We start from the raw sequence: 14,453 nt of genomic DNA on the forward strand, positions 1-14,453 counted from the left end.
GAAGCTGTTTATTACTATTATTTACACATTTTATTATGACAGGGATCATGTGGGGTGTTTCATATTTTTTAAGTGAGCATGTCTGTAGGAATGAAAATTGTGCAGTTGCATAATGAACGTATCCATTAGATGGCTGGTGTCACATTACTGCATAGTGCAACCTAATTGGTGTCCAAAGTACAGCAGAAGTGATGCACATTGCATCCGTTCTAATGTGCATTAGCACCAAAAAGCATGAGGCACTCCTACTCATATCCTGTTATGCCCCTTTGTCATTCATTAGCTGAATTTTAGCACTTTTGCTACTTAGCTAGTTATATAATATGTAAAGGGTCATATAGGATTCTGGAATGTGTTTTAATTGATGTTTATGTTTTAATTTGATTATTTTAATTTTACAGTTAACTTACAGTTTTTGCAATAAAATGAGATGTACATTTTTTGAAATTCTTGGAAAATATGTTGTTGCATCTCTTATCAGACCATTGACATGTGCAAGCAATGCTTTGATTATGGAGTCATCAGCTGATAAATACAGCATTCTTTACAGCAGATGTTAGACCATTCATACAAGAGGGTGGGGTGGGCAACACAAGCAATTACATAAGGGAAATATCCAATTAGTCTTTTTTAGTAGTGAAAACTCCAGCATCACTATACTCTTCCACCAAAAGTATTCAGGAGAGGAAAAAAGAGATCTTCTGCCATATTTTATTACCTGATCCTATATGGGAAAAAATGAAGTCTCTTGAGATGATGTCCCTAGAACCAGTGGATTGTTTGACTAACCTAACTTGTCATTCTAATCAAAAGAACTGTGGTAGTATGTCATTCGAGATTTACAGAGAAGTTGTAATTGTGTAGACAATTATACCAAAGCTAATGATGGAGACAAGACTTAGAAGAATTAATTGGCATATTGGTATACTTCCGTTCTTTATATCATCTTTTGTCATTATTTTCAGGGTAAAGAGGAGGGATGTCCTTTCAGATATGGGGAAAATATTGCTTAGTGTAGTTGAAGGAGAGTATGTGTGATTACTTTTAGCAAGAATAAAATATTTTCTGTGCAGCAAAAACACATAATTTACTGTTTCCTGCATAGAAAATCCAGATAAAAATGTAATCTTTGCTCAGAATAAGTCCTAAACTGCAAAAGTTCTCATCAACGCAGAATTCTTCTCATTAGGATGGAATTCTGAATACTGGAAAACATGTTTTTCAGCCATATTGTGAATATTTTAGAATATTCTTTCAATCCTTACCAGATAGTACCTATGCCCGAACCTCTTGATACTTTTGTGTTTTCCTGAACATTTTCTTCCTGTGAATCAATTAAATGAGTTGTAGTGTGATTCTAATTCAGAGAATAGAAAAACTGTTATTCTCTAAATGAAAAATATTATTTAGATTTATGAACAAAGCTCTTTATCAGTGAGATATTAGCAACAATTTGGTGCAACAATATAGAATAAGCCATGATCATCTAAACTGATGTGGGCAAGATGTAGCCCATGAGCAGGCTAAAAAGATTTTTTTAAATGGCAAATCAAATACATTTTCTTGTGGGCTGTTTGCCTTTTTTCCTTTTTTTTAAAAAAACACACACCAATGTTCTTTTCTGGAGTTACTCCAACATCTGAGAGCCCCTCAAAACAAGCTTCACACCTCAAGGAGGTTGAGAAGTCACTCCATGGTGTTGACATGATTCATTGGGCTATCTCACCCTTAACACAGGGCCAAGCCACTTAACACAGTTTTGTTCTGCATTGGGTAAAGTAACTCCACACTTTGATTCCGAACTGGACCCACTTTTCATGTGGGCAAATGCCAACATCCCACTTTCCCAACACTCCACAGTACAAGTATGGCTTTCCATAGGTTATTAAGTAGAACAGAGATGTGGCCTAATTTGAAATCTAACCTGACACCTTCTCTTCAGAGCACGAATGAGATGGATGAAACTCCATGCAGTTTTCAGGCACCCTAGAGAAGCACCAAAAACCCATCAGAGAAACAATTCTGAGGTCTTTTTAGGAAGCAAGAGAGGTTACAAAACACACGGAAATGGTCCAGGTGTCTCAAAATCACATAACCTTGGCTACTGCATTGCAACACACTAAGACCAATGGCCTTGCATTCTGAGAAATTCTCTAGAAAATCCTCACTCCTATCCATAGGTTTTGGATGCAGTTTTTTCATCGCTCCTTTCCACCCAAAATTAAATAGATGGAAGATATTGGCAGAATGTTAATCCTGACATTTAAGTCAGTCTTTAATTCTTCTTCTTCACACATGTGCATGGTTTCCTAGCATTGAAGCTTTTAACTATCAAGACAAAGTGCAGGACTTTCCATACAAACATTCTTGAGCTAAAGTTCATCCATTATTATTACTTGACGCAAAGCAATTTTTTCCTAGCATAACTTATGCTACCATCCAGTTTTATATTGATCTTAACATCACAATATTATTGAATACTCTGTTCATGCTTCAAATGCATGCAGAATCTTTATTATTTAGGGATTAGTATGTAGTGTGTTGTTTGCATGTTTGAGCATGTAATCGTTATGAGAAAGCAGTAGCTAATCACAAAGAGGTGTGCCACTGTGTACTGTGTAAACAGGTTTGTGGTCATACATTATTTTTTCCTCTTAAGCATGAATCTCATAATTAGTGTTTAATGCTTATTTGCACCAATTCCCTTTTTTATTGTCAAAATGGTGAAATAATCTGTCTCATTACATATGCAGCAGCTTGTCTTTTTCTTCTCATGCAGCAGTATCATAGAACACTCTTCTCTTTTAATTTCTGGGCAAGTGGAAAATTGGTGTATAATTGCCAGACGGAGGGAAATAGTTGGTAGCCATATAATGATTTCTCTGCATTGCTTGTTATCAAGAGTATTTTCAATGGTAAAATTAATTTCATTTCCTGTAGCTGTGCTGGCAATAATAAATCAGACTCTTAAGTCACATATATCTTTGCAAATGGTTACAGATGAGAGTCTGAAAGACACACAGTTTGGTCGTCTCCCCAGATGTTTTAGCATTGACTATCAGGTAGCACTAATTCCTTTCTGCGTGCCTAATTCTCATTTGTATGAAAATCCAGATAGAAATGAAAGTAATGTATTAGCTGTATTGGAGAAAATGTTAAGTCAATTATACTCCTGCAAGATTTATAAGAACTAAAGTGAGTATAAATTTGAATTGTCAAAGGAAATTTTACATGCATTAACCACTCAGTAAAATCCATCATATGTATTTAATTATGTACTCAGTTTTGAACTGCCATCTCAAGGCAGTATAGAAGAAGAGTTTCCTTAAACTACTGTTCGTAGACATTGTTGTGAATTATACATGTAAAAGACTCTGTGTTTTCAACAGTTGAAATGGCTCAGAATAGCCTCCAGCCTTTCCACCGCCTCTTTCTCTCTTTTTCTCTTTATGTGTGTGTATGTGTGCTTTCTTGTCCCAGCTGTGAGAATACTCTCACATCTGCTTGTAGTGATACAATGCATGAAAAGCAAAATAATATTTTCCTCGAAAATGTTGATATTTGAATAAAAAAATGTCTGCAAACTAATACAGATGATCAATGACTGTCATAGGAAAATTGCAGATTAAAACAACAACAGTACAATAGATGCGGTCCCTGGGATCAGCCTCAAAAAAAGCCTTTCCTCTTTATGTATGTGTGTGTGTGTACAAGCAGTTGTGAGAATAATACACACACACACACACACACACACACACACACACAGACACCTCCTTGGGACAACTGTCTACTCAATAAGAAATGAGATAGTGAAACAATAAACAAATTCCTAATGGGTTGTTGTAGGTTTTTTTTGGGCTATATGGCCATGGTCTAGAGGCATTCTCTCCTGATGTTTCACCTGCATCTATGGCAAGCATCCTCAGAGGTAGGATGCTTGCCATAGATGCAAGCGAAACATCAGGAGAGAATGCCTCTAGACCATGGCCATATAGCCCGAAAAAACCTACAACAACCCAGTGATTCCGGCCATGAAAGCCTTCGACAATACAAATTCCTAATGATTTTCTACAACAAAATAGTTGTCTCAAATTGTTATTATGTAGACACATTAAGCATTTCCATTGGTGAAGACTTGCTCTCTGATGAGAGGAATGCTTCTGAATAGGATACAGCCTTACCTTTGGGTCTCTGCATTATGAACATAACTTGGTTTCACAGTATGTGTTTGGATATTGATTCCTGACTTCTTCAGTAAAAAGTTCTCAAGAAGTCAGACTATTAAAGGATTCAATCTGAGTGCCTGGGTGCTATTTCTGCAGTTATTTCACACTTGAAATTTGTTGTCATTTCAGCATTTACACTTGAATTTTAGAATGTTTGACTTTTTCATGCATTTTTGAGACCTGACTTTGAAAGTTCCTTAAATTGATCCTCCCCTCCCCATACAGATGATTTCTGTGCAGCCCTGGCTCCAGGATTGGGCTTTTCAGCCTGGGGAAAGACACATAGCTCCGGTATGTATGTGCTTTTCCTCCTCTTGGATTGCAACAATAATGGCCAATTACTGTTTTTTTCCCCTGTTGTTGCTTCTATGTGCACAAAACAATGACTACAAAGTGTCTTCCTCATGTTGTCGCAAAGCAAATAAATCAGTTTCATACACATGTAGCACATAGAATTGTTTTATTTGATCCATTGTATTCTTTCAGAATTTTGTTTTGAGGCAGCCCATTGCTTTTTAAAAATTAAGGGTGAATTGAAAGGGAAGTGGAGTTTTGTGAATAATGTTCTTCCCTGTAGAAAGCATCTCTGGCTCTTTGATACTGATCTAGGTGAAGGATTATAAACTATATAATTACTATTTGGGACCACAAGAAATGTAATTAAGCTACATTTGGATACCGCTATAACCATTATGCTACTATTATGTGAAATCCAGACTGGTTTGTGAGGATGGAATTATACTTGGGTGTGATGCATACAATTCTCTGCTCAAGAGCTTCACTCCTCTCCCCTGAACTACAATGAATTTTAAGTACTATATGAAACTAAAAATGCCATACTTGGATACATTAGAGGCATGGTAATTAAAATAATACCAGTCTGCCATAATTATGTAGTACAGATGTGTTTATAGTCAGGATGTCTTTGTTTTTTAATGTATTAAAATAATAGCTCATACGAATAAGATTTCTATTTGAATGTTCAGCACAAGCATAATAAGATGCCTTTTTAGTAGGCATCCCACCAATATGAATAGTAATGATTGGAAGACTATTTGAAGATATTTTAAAAGTGGCCAAAAATGTGTTTCTCAAGTTCCAGGAAATTCTAACAAGAAGAGTACTGGACTGATTGGAATCTTACTCCATAGCAATTCACACATACCTATTTTGCAAAGAAAACATTTTTAACAAAACTAATATGCATATGGAGAAATATTATTTTCTGTATATAAAATGCTATGGTATTTATTATATAGAAGATATTGATTTCTATGGAAAAGAACCTGCTTATGAATTTTTTGCAGAATAGGCCCTGAGCTGTGAATACTCTTCAAACATTGGGTGGTTTCTGAAGGCTTTGGCCCCATCCAGACATCCCCTTTATTGTGGAAACTTCTTCAATGAAAAGAGGACTGTCCAGGTGACATTCTGGCCAACCAGCAATTAATTCACCACAAACCAGGAAAACCATGGTTTGTGGCGAATTAACTCGATAGTGGATTTATTCTGCACCTTCTTGGGAGGCTCAGGATAAACCCATTATTTCCAGTGTCTGGACTGCAGTCCAGACACCATTCCCACAGTTTTCTGGACTAAATTAGTCATGAAAACTGCGGAATCCTCCCCACCCCTCCCCCAAAGCCCCCAAACCCCTGTTAAAAGTAAGAAAAACTTACCCAGCCTCCATTACAGTGTTACCGGAGCTCTCCCAATGTGTAGAAATGATGCACCAGGAGAGCCGGGGAGGGGGGAGCAATTGGGTATGAATAAGGGCCCAGGAACATCCACTTTTTTAAAACACGGATGCTCCTGGGATAAAGACCTGTGTGGAAGCAGCCTTTCTCACAATAAGAAGGAAGTTGTTCCTTCCATCAAAAGGAAAATTAGCAATGAATTCTATTCCTACTACAAAAGAAGCAATTAAAATGGAACTCGATCTACACTGCCATATAATGCAGTGGTTCTCAACCTGTTGGTCCCCAGATGTTTTGACCTTTAGCTCCCAGAAATCCTAACAGCTGATAAACTGGCAGGGATTTCTGGGAGTTGTAGGCCAAAACACCTGGGGACCCACTGGTTGAGAACCACTGATATAATGCAATTTGGAACTGTATTATATGGTCAGTGCAGACTAGATTATATGGCAGTGTGGATGGGGCCAGAGTACCTAATAATTCAGTGTTCTGTGGCTTCTGAAGACAGATGTGTTCCGCAAGTAAACTTTGAGAAAAACATTTTTAAGTCAAAGAAGCACACATGGGGAAATTCCATAATTTTATTTGTTATGGTAGCTTTTCCTTGAATAGTTAAGGTAATTACATTGACTGATTAGTGCTAGCTCAAATAAACAACATGCTAATCTAAAGGGATAGCTTAAAAAGTACAGAAAAGGCCCTGTCAAAGAGTACTTTTTGGGGAGGAGAAGATTCTACAAAGAGACTGGATCAAGTCTCTGAATATGCTGTTAAGAAGCAAATGTTTCATTGTGAGAAATGCAGTTTATCTTTAACAAAAGCACAGTATGGATTTGAGAGGAGGACAATGGAGTAATCATATTCTGTTTCATACGTCTAGGTGACACCAAGAAACTAGTCAAAATCAACTGTTTTGTTTTTGTTTTGTTTTTTTTAAAAGTGTTAACATCAGATTTTAGACTCATTTTTTTATTTCAAAGCTTATTGAAAAGAGGAAAAGCAATGGTCTTAGTCTCTAGATTGGTATGTGGTATAGTTATTTCTTGTTTGAGCAGTGGAAAGGCAAGAAGGAATTTAGAACACAGCCTCCAGCAATTATCATCCCTGTGGAAGATTCCAGTCTAATTAACGGGGAAGAATGCTTACTTGACAACTATAGTTGGAAAATTTCTTTAGTAGTATGTGTCCCCGTGATGCATTATTGTACCAGAAATGGTATCTCTCAATTATTTTGCCTTTAACTTAGAAAAATGTCCAGTTGCCTGGAAATGTTTGGAGCTTAAATGATTCAAACATCATATTGCCTCATGGTGAAAGAAAAAAAAGATGGAAAGGATATGTAAGAAAGTTCACACTACAAAATTGTGATAAATGCCCCCCCCCCCCAGTACTTTCTGCATTTTCTCAAACGATTGATATCAAGACTGCCACTTCTCTTTTCAGAAAATGAATAGTAGTGATGTAGACCTTATTCTTCCCCAGTGGATTTCAGATTTACTCACTAGGACCTCATGGCTCATTGGGTTAAGGCACAGGTAGAAAATTGCTTATGGCTCCCAACAAGCTTTTAACCTCTAAACCACCTTTGCCCTAGAGCATTTTAGATTCTTTCTCTGTGTGATCGTAACTCTTCCTCTTACATCCACAATAATGAACACAACATCCTTGATTGGGTTATAAAAGACCACAAATTTATTTGATAGTTTTGGGTCCGAGCATCGGCCAACCTGCTTGCTGGTCATATGCTGCCATAGAACACCCCGGTGCCAGTTATCTATCAGAATTACCTGAGGAAACCTGCTGGGCTGACCCAGTCACAATCTGTCTCCGGAACTGGGTTTTGGGTGTGACATGAGTCTGCCTTTTGCATCAGCAAGATATCACCTGAATACACCCAACCCCCAAACCCACCCCACCATGGGATCTCTGAGTTGCCAGTTCCCAAATGCACTGGCTCCTTGATCCCTGAATCAAGATGCATGCCAACCATAATCTAAATTTGTCACTGATACAATATAATTAAGCAGATTGCATAGAGAGAGGAGTGTGGGTAGAAAGTATCCTCCAAGTGAATGGGCCCCACTCCTCAGCTGGCTTAAATAGTCTCTCTACAGGCCATGGGGAAAATTCCATCCAGGTACTTGTGTTCTCGCAGAGGCTGTGTGCCAGCCAATGAACACTGCACACTTTCTAGACACTCATTTGTCAGCTGCTGTTCTGGAGCTGCCAACCCACCACCCAAACTAGAAGCAGCATGGCATCTGGTATGAGAGAGCTTCATCTCTCTTCCCTAACAAAGGAAGAGACATTCCACAGCCATCCTGTGCAGGCTGCATCCGAATCAGACACTTATAATGATGTAAGTGTGAAAGTACATATGTACATGCAAAATTCAGTCAAGAATATATTTTCAAAGCAGACAAAAAACGTATTTAGTGCAGCATTCTGTTTCTAGACTGCCTCACCATTTGTAAATAGTATATTAAAACCCTTTTCATATCCCTATCTTGACTACAGAAATAAAACAAAGCTTGTTTCTGCTGGCCTGATAAAAAAATCCTTAGGAATGGATGCAATGCTTTAAAAATAAAGTCAAAAGAGCAATTGGAATCATACATTTATTTAACTTTCTGTAAAATGCTGTTTGTGTACATACTAGCCAAATGTCATACTGCTGGATAATTAATCTTCTGAATACAAACCAGAATCTTCTAGGCCAGTTTGCACAGAAAAGCAGACCTGATTTCTGTTTTGATAAACTGAGCCTTCTTACCCTGAGTTCAAGGATGAGACTGGGCCACCCTCCAAGATTTTTTAAAAATCATTTAAAACTATATCAAAGCTTCATAGTTTCTTGAAGCTAGCAAAAGAACTCCACAAGAAAGTCTTCCTCATGAGCAAGGCATACCTCACCAACTGGATTTCTACCTATATATACAGCTAAGGCTTGAGTGGGACTTTTGAAAAATCAAGATTCTTGCGAGTCTGTTGGAAATAATGTTTGCATATAAGTAGTGGCAGTAGTTTTCGAAGATATTCTTCATGGCAGACCCTCAAATATATGTGGATTACTCTTTTTTAAACTAGCTGCTCTCTGCTTGGACCTTGTCACATTATTCTTTAGACCAATGTAGGACTTTACCATCTAGCAGTGGTTCTCAACCTGTGGGTACCCAGATGTTTTGGCCTTCAACTCCTAGAAATCCCAACAGCTGGTAAACTGGCTGAAGGCCAAAACACCTAGGAATCCATAAGTTGAGAACCACTGCCATAGAGATCCACATAGAATAGTCTCTGTCTGAGATAGAACACCAAATTCCATCTTGTCTCCATCACCTGATACAGTGGGTCATGGGTATCCGCTGGGGCTTGGTTCCATGATTCCCTGTGGATACCAAAATCTGTCGATGCTTAAGTTCATTCCAATGGTGTAGTAAGCTGTCCTAAATATAAAATGGCCAAATCAAAATTTGCTTTCTGGATTTTTGAAATATTATAAAGCCATAATTCATGGATACAGAAACAATAAATACAGAGGGGCAACTATATCTTCTGCATAGGTACTTATGGCTTTTCTGGATTATTGTTTTAAATTTACTTCTGCTTCTATAATTATAATAGGATGCTCTATTTGTTCAGGTACCTACATGGCTTAGAATAAGTATTCTAAAATGTATAGCAGATCAGAGCATGGATGTAAAGAATATCCATCTGTTTCTGTATTTTTGAAGAGAAAGGTTGTTGTGACTGTTATCTTAGACTTGGAAAAAAAGATTTGTGAAGGGTTTTAAACAGAACATTTTTGGACAGAAATGCATTTTGTATTTTCTCCCAATAAATTCTAAAATATGACAAATTATGATAATACTGGGTTTTTTATTTCTTGCTTGCACAAACAATTTAAGTAAATATTTTCATCCATAGTGGAGAAGCTTTATGCTGCAATAGTAACCTAGTAACCTTATAGTTTGTGAATAGTGATGGGAAGAATAACAAAAACAGGTAGAACTAGCAAACCCATTCCTTTAAACCAATGGTTCTCATCCTGTGGGTCCCCAGGTGTTTTGGCCTACAACTCCCAGAAATCCCAGTCAGTTTACCAGCTGTTAAGATTTCTGGGGAGTTGAAGGCCAAAACATCTGGGGACTCACAGAGTGAGAACCACAGAGTGAGAACCACTACTTTAAACCTAAATGCATGATAAGACATGCCCTCGGTTAAAGCTTGTGTTTGAACTTTGCTTCCATGCATGTGAACAGATACTTCACTTTTCTACTAAAGTCAGTGTGATTAAAACATGTTTATTATTGGCAGGTTAATGTCTACATATTTTTGTGATATGCTCAATGAACCATTCTATATATTCTCAATCAACTCTCCTAATGAACCATAGCCATCTTCATGGTTTCTTCTGGATTTTGGTTGTGTCTGTTTTTGACCAGGAGATCCAGCTGTGCTTAAGTTTCTAAATCTGGAATTGAACAAAGGAGACTTCTGATCTCCTTATATGGTAATGGAAAATCTAATATTCTCTTGGAGAGAAAAAAAGGATTATATCCATGTTCAGCTGAGGTCATAATTCCTTACTTTTTTATTTGACTTTGAAGTGCTGTGTTACAATGGTTCTTGAACTTTTCACTTAATGCAGTGTGAAGAATGCCAGTTGGCTTTGCTGAAATCATGTTTATTGTCTGGTTGGCTATGGTTACAATCTACAACTCATTACTTTAGAGAATATGAGTTTTCAGAAAAGAATTCAGTAACTGACACAGCTCTGAAGTATAGCCTGTTTATATTCCAGATATAGTATAAAACTATAGTTCTTGACCTAATAGTTATAAAATTTGTCCTGTGACTTTTTGTATTTATCTTTATCATTCTAATCAGAGTCTTTGATTGTGAAATAGAACTGTTTTGTTTTACATTGATTTTTAAATGTGAGAGAGTGAGTTCAGCTTTATACTGACCTTATAAGTTAACCTATAACTATACCTATTGTTATCATATACATAGGAACTTTATAGTTTTGCTTTTTTTAAAAAGGTGGACAGTCTTTAAAGTAATTGCTCATAGTAGGGAAGTTATACTTGGGATTACTATCTGTCAACACTCCATGTTACTAGGAACTGGAATTAAAACATGCACCTTTATTACATAATAAACAATAAGTTAGAATAATATGGAGATTTATTGCAGTGAACGTTCAATTGCACAAACAATGCCAATCTGGGACTGTGAGTTATCTGGTTACCTATAAGAGGAACAAGAAAAGGAGGAACATAATTTTATGCAGGAAGAGGAATGTAAAAGGAGTAAGGTAGAAAAGTTATAAAATTGTATCTGTTTGACCCCAAAAGGATGAGAGTACAGCAGGAAAAGAGGAAAGTGGATGTTACTTAACTTAGAATACAATAAAAATGTTATCTTCCTTTTGGAGGATGCTGGAGATAAGAGATTCTTCTTGTCCCCAGCTCACCAAAAATTGTGGGATATTTCTGATCTGGAACATTGATTAAAACAGAAAGTGACTGTAAGTAATAACCATATGAATGTTTAGTCAGTACTTGCAAAACACTACAAATGCTTTATGTATGGAAGGGACAACAAAATCTCTGATCTGAGTCAGATCCCAACTTTATTCTCTAAATCTCTAAGGTACTATAATATTCCTTTGCATACTGCATACCATAGTCATCCAGGATCTTTTATGGCTCAATGCTTAGTCAAACATGGATTTCCTATATTCCAGTCTGGACTCTAACCAGAGCTGGCAGAACTGTAGTTTATCCATGTGGTGTCTCTTCACAGAGGTATATCATCTGACAATGAAATGTCTATAGAAGTTGCTCTCAAGAAGAGTTGAACCCTGGCAAGATTAGAGCTCTCGTTTTCTCAGAATCTGATAGACTTAGAGTTTCCTTTATCAGATACCCTATATTTGTATAGATGTTGGAGGCATTGGTGCTTTGTTTTTCAAAACTGTGGATCCCTTTTATACAATTAACATGCAATTAACATGCAAGGGAATCTGGGAGCAATCTGGTGGGGCATTTGTTAATGTTTCAGATTGAACTTTAAAGGATCATCCAGTGTCCTGAACTGTTTGGGGGATAGTCAAGCACCTATGATTGAGTCATTAAAATTGGAACTAAGGGCCTCATTAGATGCAGCAAGAGAAATATCTTCCCCCTGCTTCTCTCCACGGCCAGCACAGAGTCCCCCAGATGCAGGACACATGATGCAGGACTACTTCAGGCAGGACTCTGTGGGGCTCCATGCTGGCAGTATTGTGGCAGAGGAGCTCAGAGTGTACACCAGACTCCTCACTGAACAAGTCAACAGAAGCTGAAGAAGAAACAAGAACTGGTGGGGAAATGTTTTTGGAAAGCAGAGGATGGACTCTGACAGTAGGGAACTGAGTGTGATGGTTCCCTTCACTGTCCCACAATTTCTTCCACTGTCCCCTGCTTTATCCCTGGCCATCTGGTAGGATCCTAAGAGCAAGAGTGGATTTGGTGCTACACTGACAGATATCACCAGCTCCTGCTGCCCCCTCCCCCAATGCTTTAAATATATGCACTTTCAGTATGTGAACAGGACATTAATTTAGAGTCAATTTTTGTCTCCTTGGTCATGCATTGGTTCAACACACAAACTCAATTCTGCAATATTATTTTTTTTTAACATCCAGGACTTTCCAATGATTTGTGGTTATTTGGGAACAGACTGATTTGTGGATTATGGAGGCAAAAATGATAGCATCCAGCATATGACTGTAATTCAACAAGCAGATGTGCTAAGCTAGATACTTTCCCTGTTCATGAGACTTTGAATATTTCAAGGGATATTACTTTCATGGATTCAATCTTATCCCATGACAGTGATCCGTGAACTGCAACTATAAATGATTTTAACAAGTGTTCAAATTTTACTAGAAGAGAAGTAAATCTGTGAGATACTGGAAATTTATTTGGAGCTACAGGTGAAAAGGTTTGTTGGTAAGAAGTTGCAAAAAGTCTTGGTCTGAAGTAAGAAGCTGGGTAAAAAGGTGTGGAATCAGCCTATCACATCTCATAGAATCATAGAGTTGGAAGAGACCACATTGGCCATCCAGTCTGACTCCCTGCCATGCAGAAAAATATTGTAAAAGAGATCCTATGTGGAAAAGGAAATAGCCTAAACCTATACTTGGGTCTAGTTAGGACTAATTGGGAAGAAAAGGTTGCAATAAACCTGAATAGGAATTTTGAGAGCTGAGATCATCAAAAGGAGTCTCACTGTTTATTGTGTCTAGAACAAGCTTAAAGCAAGGTCCTCTTATATGTCTGGTCATGGCTTATCACACTGAAAGCACTTATCAAAATACTGGACCAATTGTCCAGTATATTGGTTGTCTTGGGGCCTGAGTACACGGTTCAGAAAGGAATTTCAGGGGTGAAAAGGCAGGGTGGGTGATACCAACTTGAAGTGTGAGGCCATTCTAGATAGGATCTATGTCACACTAGAATTTAGTATTTTTGACAAAATTATTTTCAAACCCTCCAGAACATGTTCAGAGGTGACGTTGACTGTGTCCATGGCATTTGTATCTTGAGAGGTCCATGGTGCATGCAGACATGCAGTTTTAAAACTGTAAAAATGTGAACTAAAAAAAGACACAAACATGTAGTCAGTAATGGAGAAATGCAAATAAAATTATTGAATTGGGAAAAATGTGTACAAAAGATACATAGAATGTTCATGTAAGATGAAAACTCAGAAGGTCCTGCAATCTTTTGATAACAAAGGTGTGACTAAAATGGTGGTGAGATTCAGTGAAATGCAATAGTCAAAGACTGAAGCAAAATCTACTATTAGAGCTGTCTAGAATAGTTCTAATGAATTAGACTCTAAATAGCCCTAGTTAGTACTTGGATAGGATGCCTCCAATGAATGCTATATACTAGGCCTGTTTGATCAAGAAAAAATTTGTTTCTAAAATCGATTTGTAATTGGGGTGTTTTTTTGTTTCGATATTTAAAATAATTACAAAATTTTCCAAAAAAAAAGTTCGGTATTTACGAAATTTTGTAAATATTAACGAATTTTTAGAATATTTTTTGTATTTTTTAAGAATAATATTAAAATAATATTAAAAAAAAATTTAAAATGGAAATGCCCTCTGGAAATGCTCCCAAGCCTGCTGCCGCTGAGGGCGAGGAGGAGGCTACTGGCGAAGGGGGCCTCAGCGGCGGCAGCTTCCCCCTCGCCCCTTTGCTCCTCCGTCCTCCTTCTTCCCCAAGCTGGGCGCCAGGCTTGGGAGCCCAGCCCGGGGAGGAAGGAAACTTTTAGCCACGGAGCAGCAGAAGGGCAAGGGGGAAGCTGCCGCCGCTGAGGCCCTCTTCGCCAGCAGCCTCCTCCTCGCCCTTCTGCTGCTCCGTGGCTAAAAATTCCCTTCCTTCCCGGGGCTGGGCTCCCAAGCCTGGCGCCCAGCCTGGGGAAGAAGGAGCACGGAGCACCAAAGGGGCGAGGGGGAAGCTGCTGCCGCTGA

The 14,453-nt window shown here is 37.9% G+C and overlaps 1 protein-coding gene across 14 annotated transcripts in view; it reads left to right on the forward strand.

The window, feature by feature from the left end:
• The window catches only part of PCDH7 (protocadherin 7), a 453,309-nt gene that overhangs the window by 397,483 nt on the left and 41,373 nt on the right, over positions 1–14,453 (forward strand). For 6 of the 14 annotated variants that reach the window (XM_060777852.2, XM_060777849.2, XM_060777841.2 and 3 more), the window contains one exon: positions 4,452–4,517. The exons of the other annotated variants lie outside the window; for them this stretch is intronic. In XM_060777852.2, coding sequence (XP_060633835.2) covers positions 4,452–4,517 — 66 coding nt within the window. Of the gene's footprint in view, positions 1–4,451; positions 4,518–14,453 lie in introns of those variants that run through there. 14 annotated transcript variants of the gene reach the window in all.

The sequence above is a fragment of the Anolis sagrei genome, chromosome 5 (genome assembly GCF_037176765.1).
Source record: "Anolis sagrei isolate rAnoSag1 chromosome 5, rAnoSag1.mat, whole genome shotgun sequence".
Classification (NCBI taxonomy): domain Eukaryota; kingdom Metazoa; phylum Chordata; class Lepidosauria; order Squamata; family Dactyloidae; genus Anolis; species Anolis sagrei.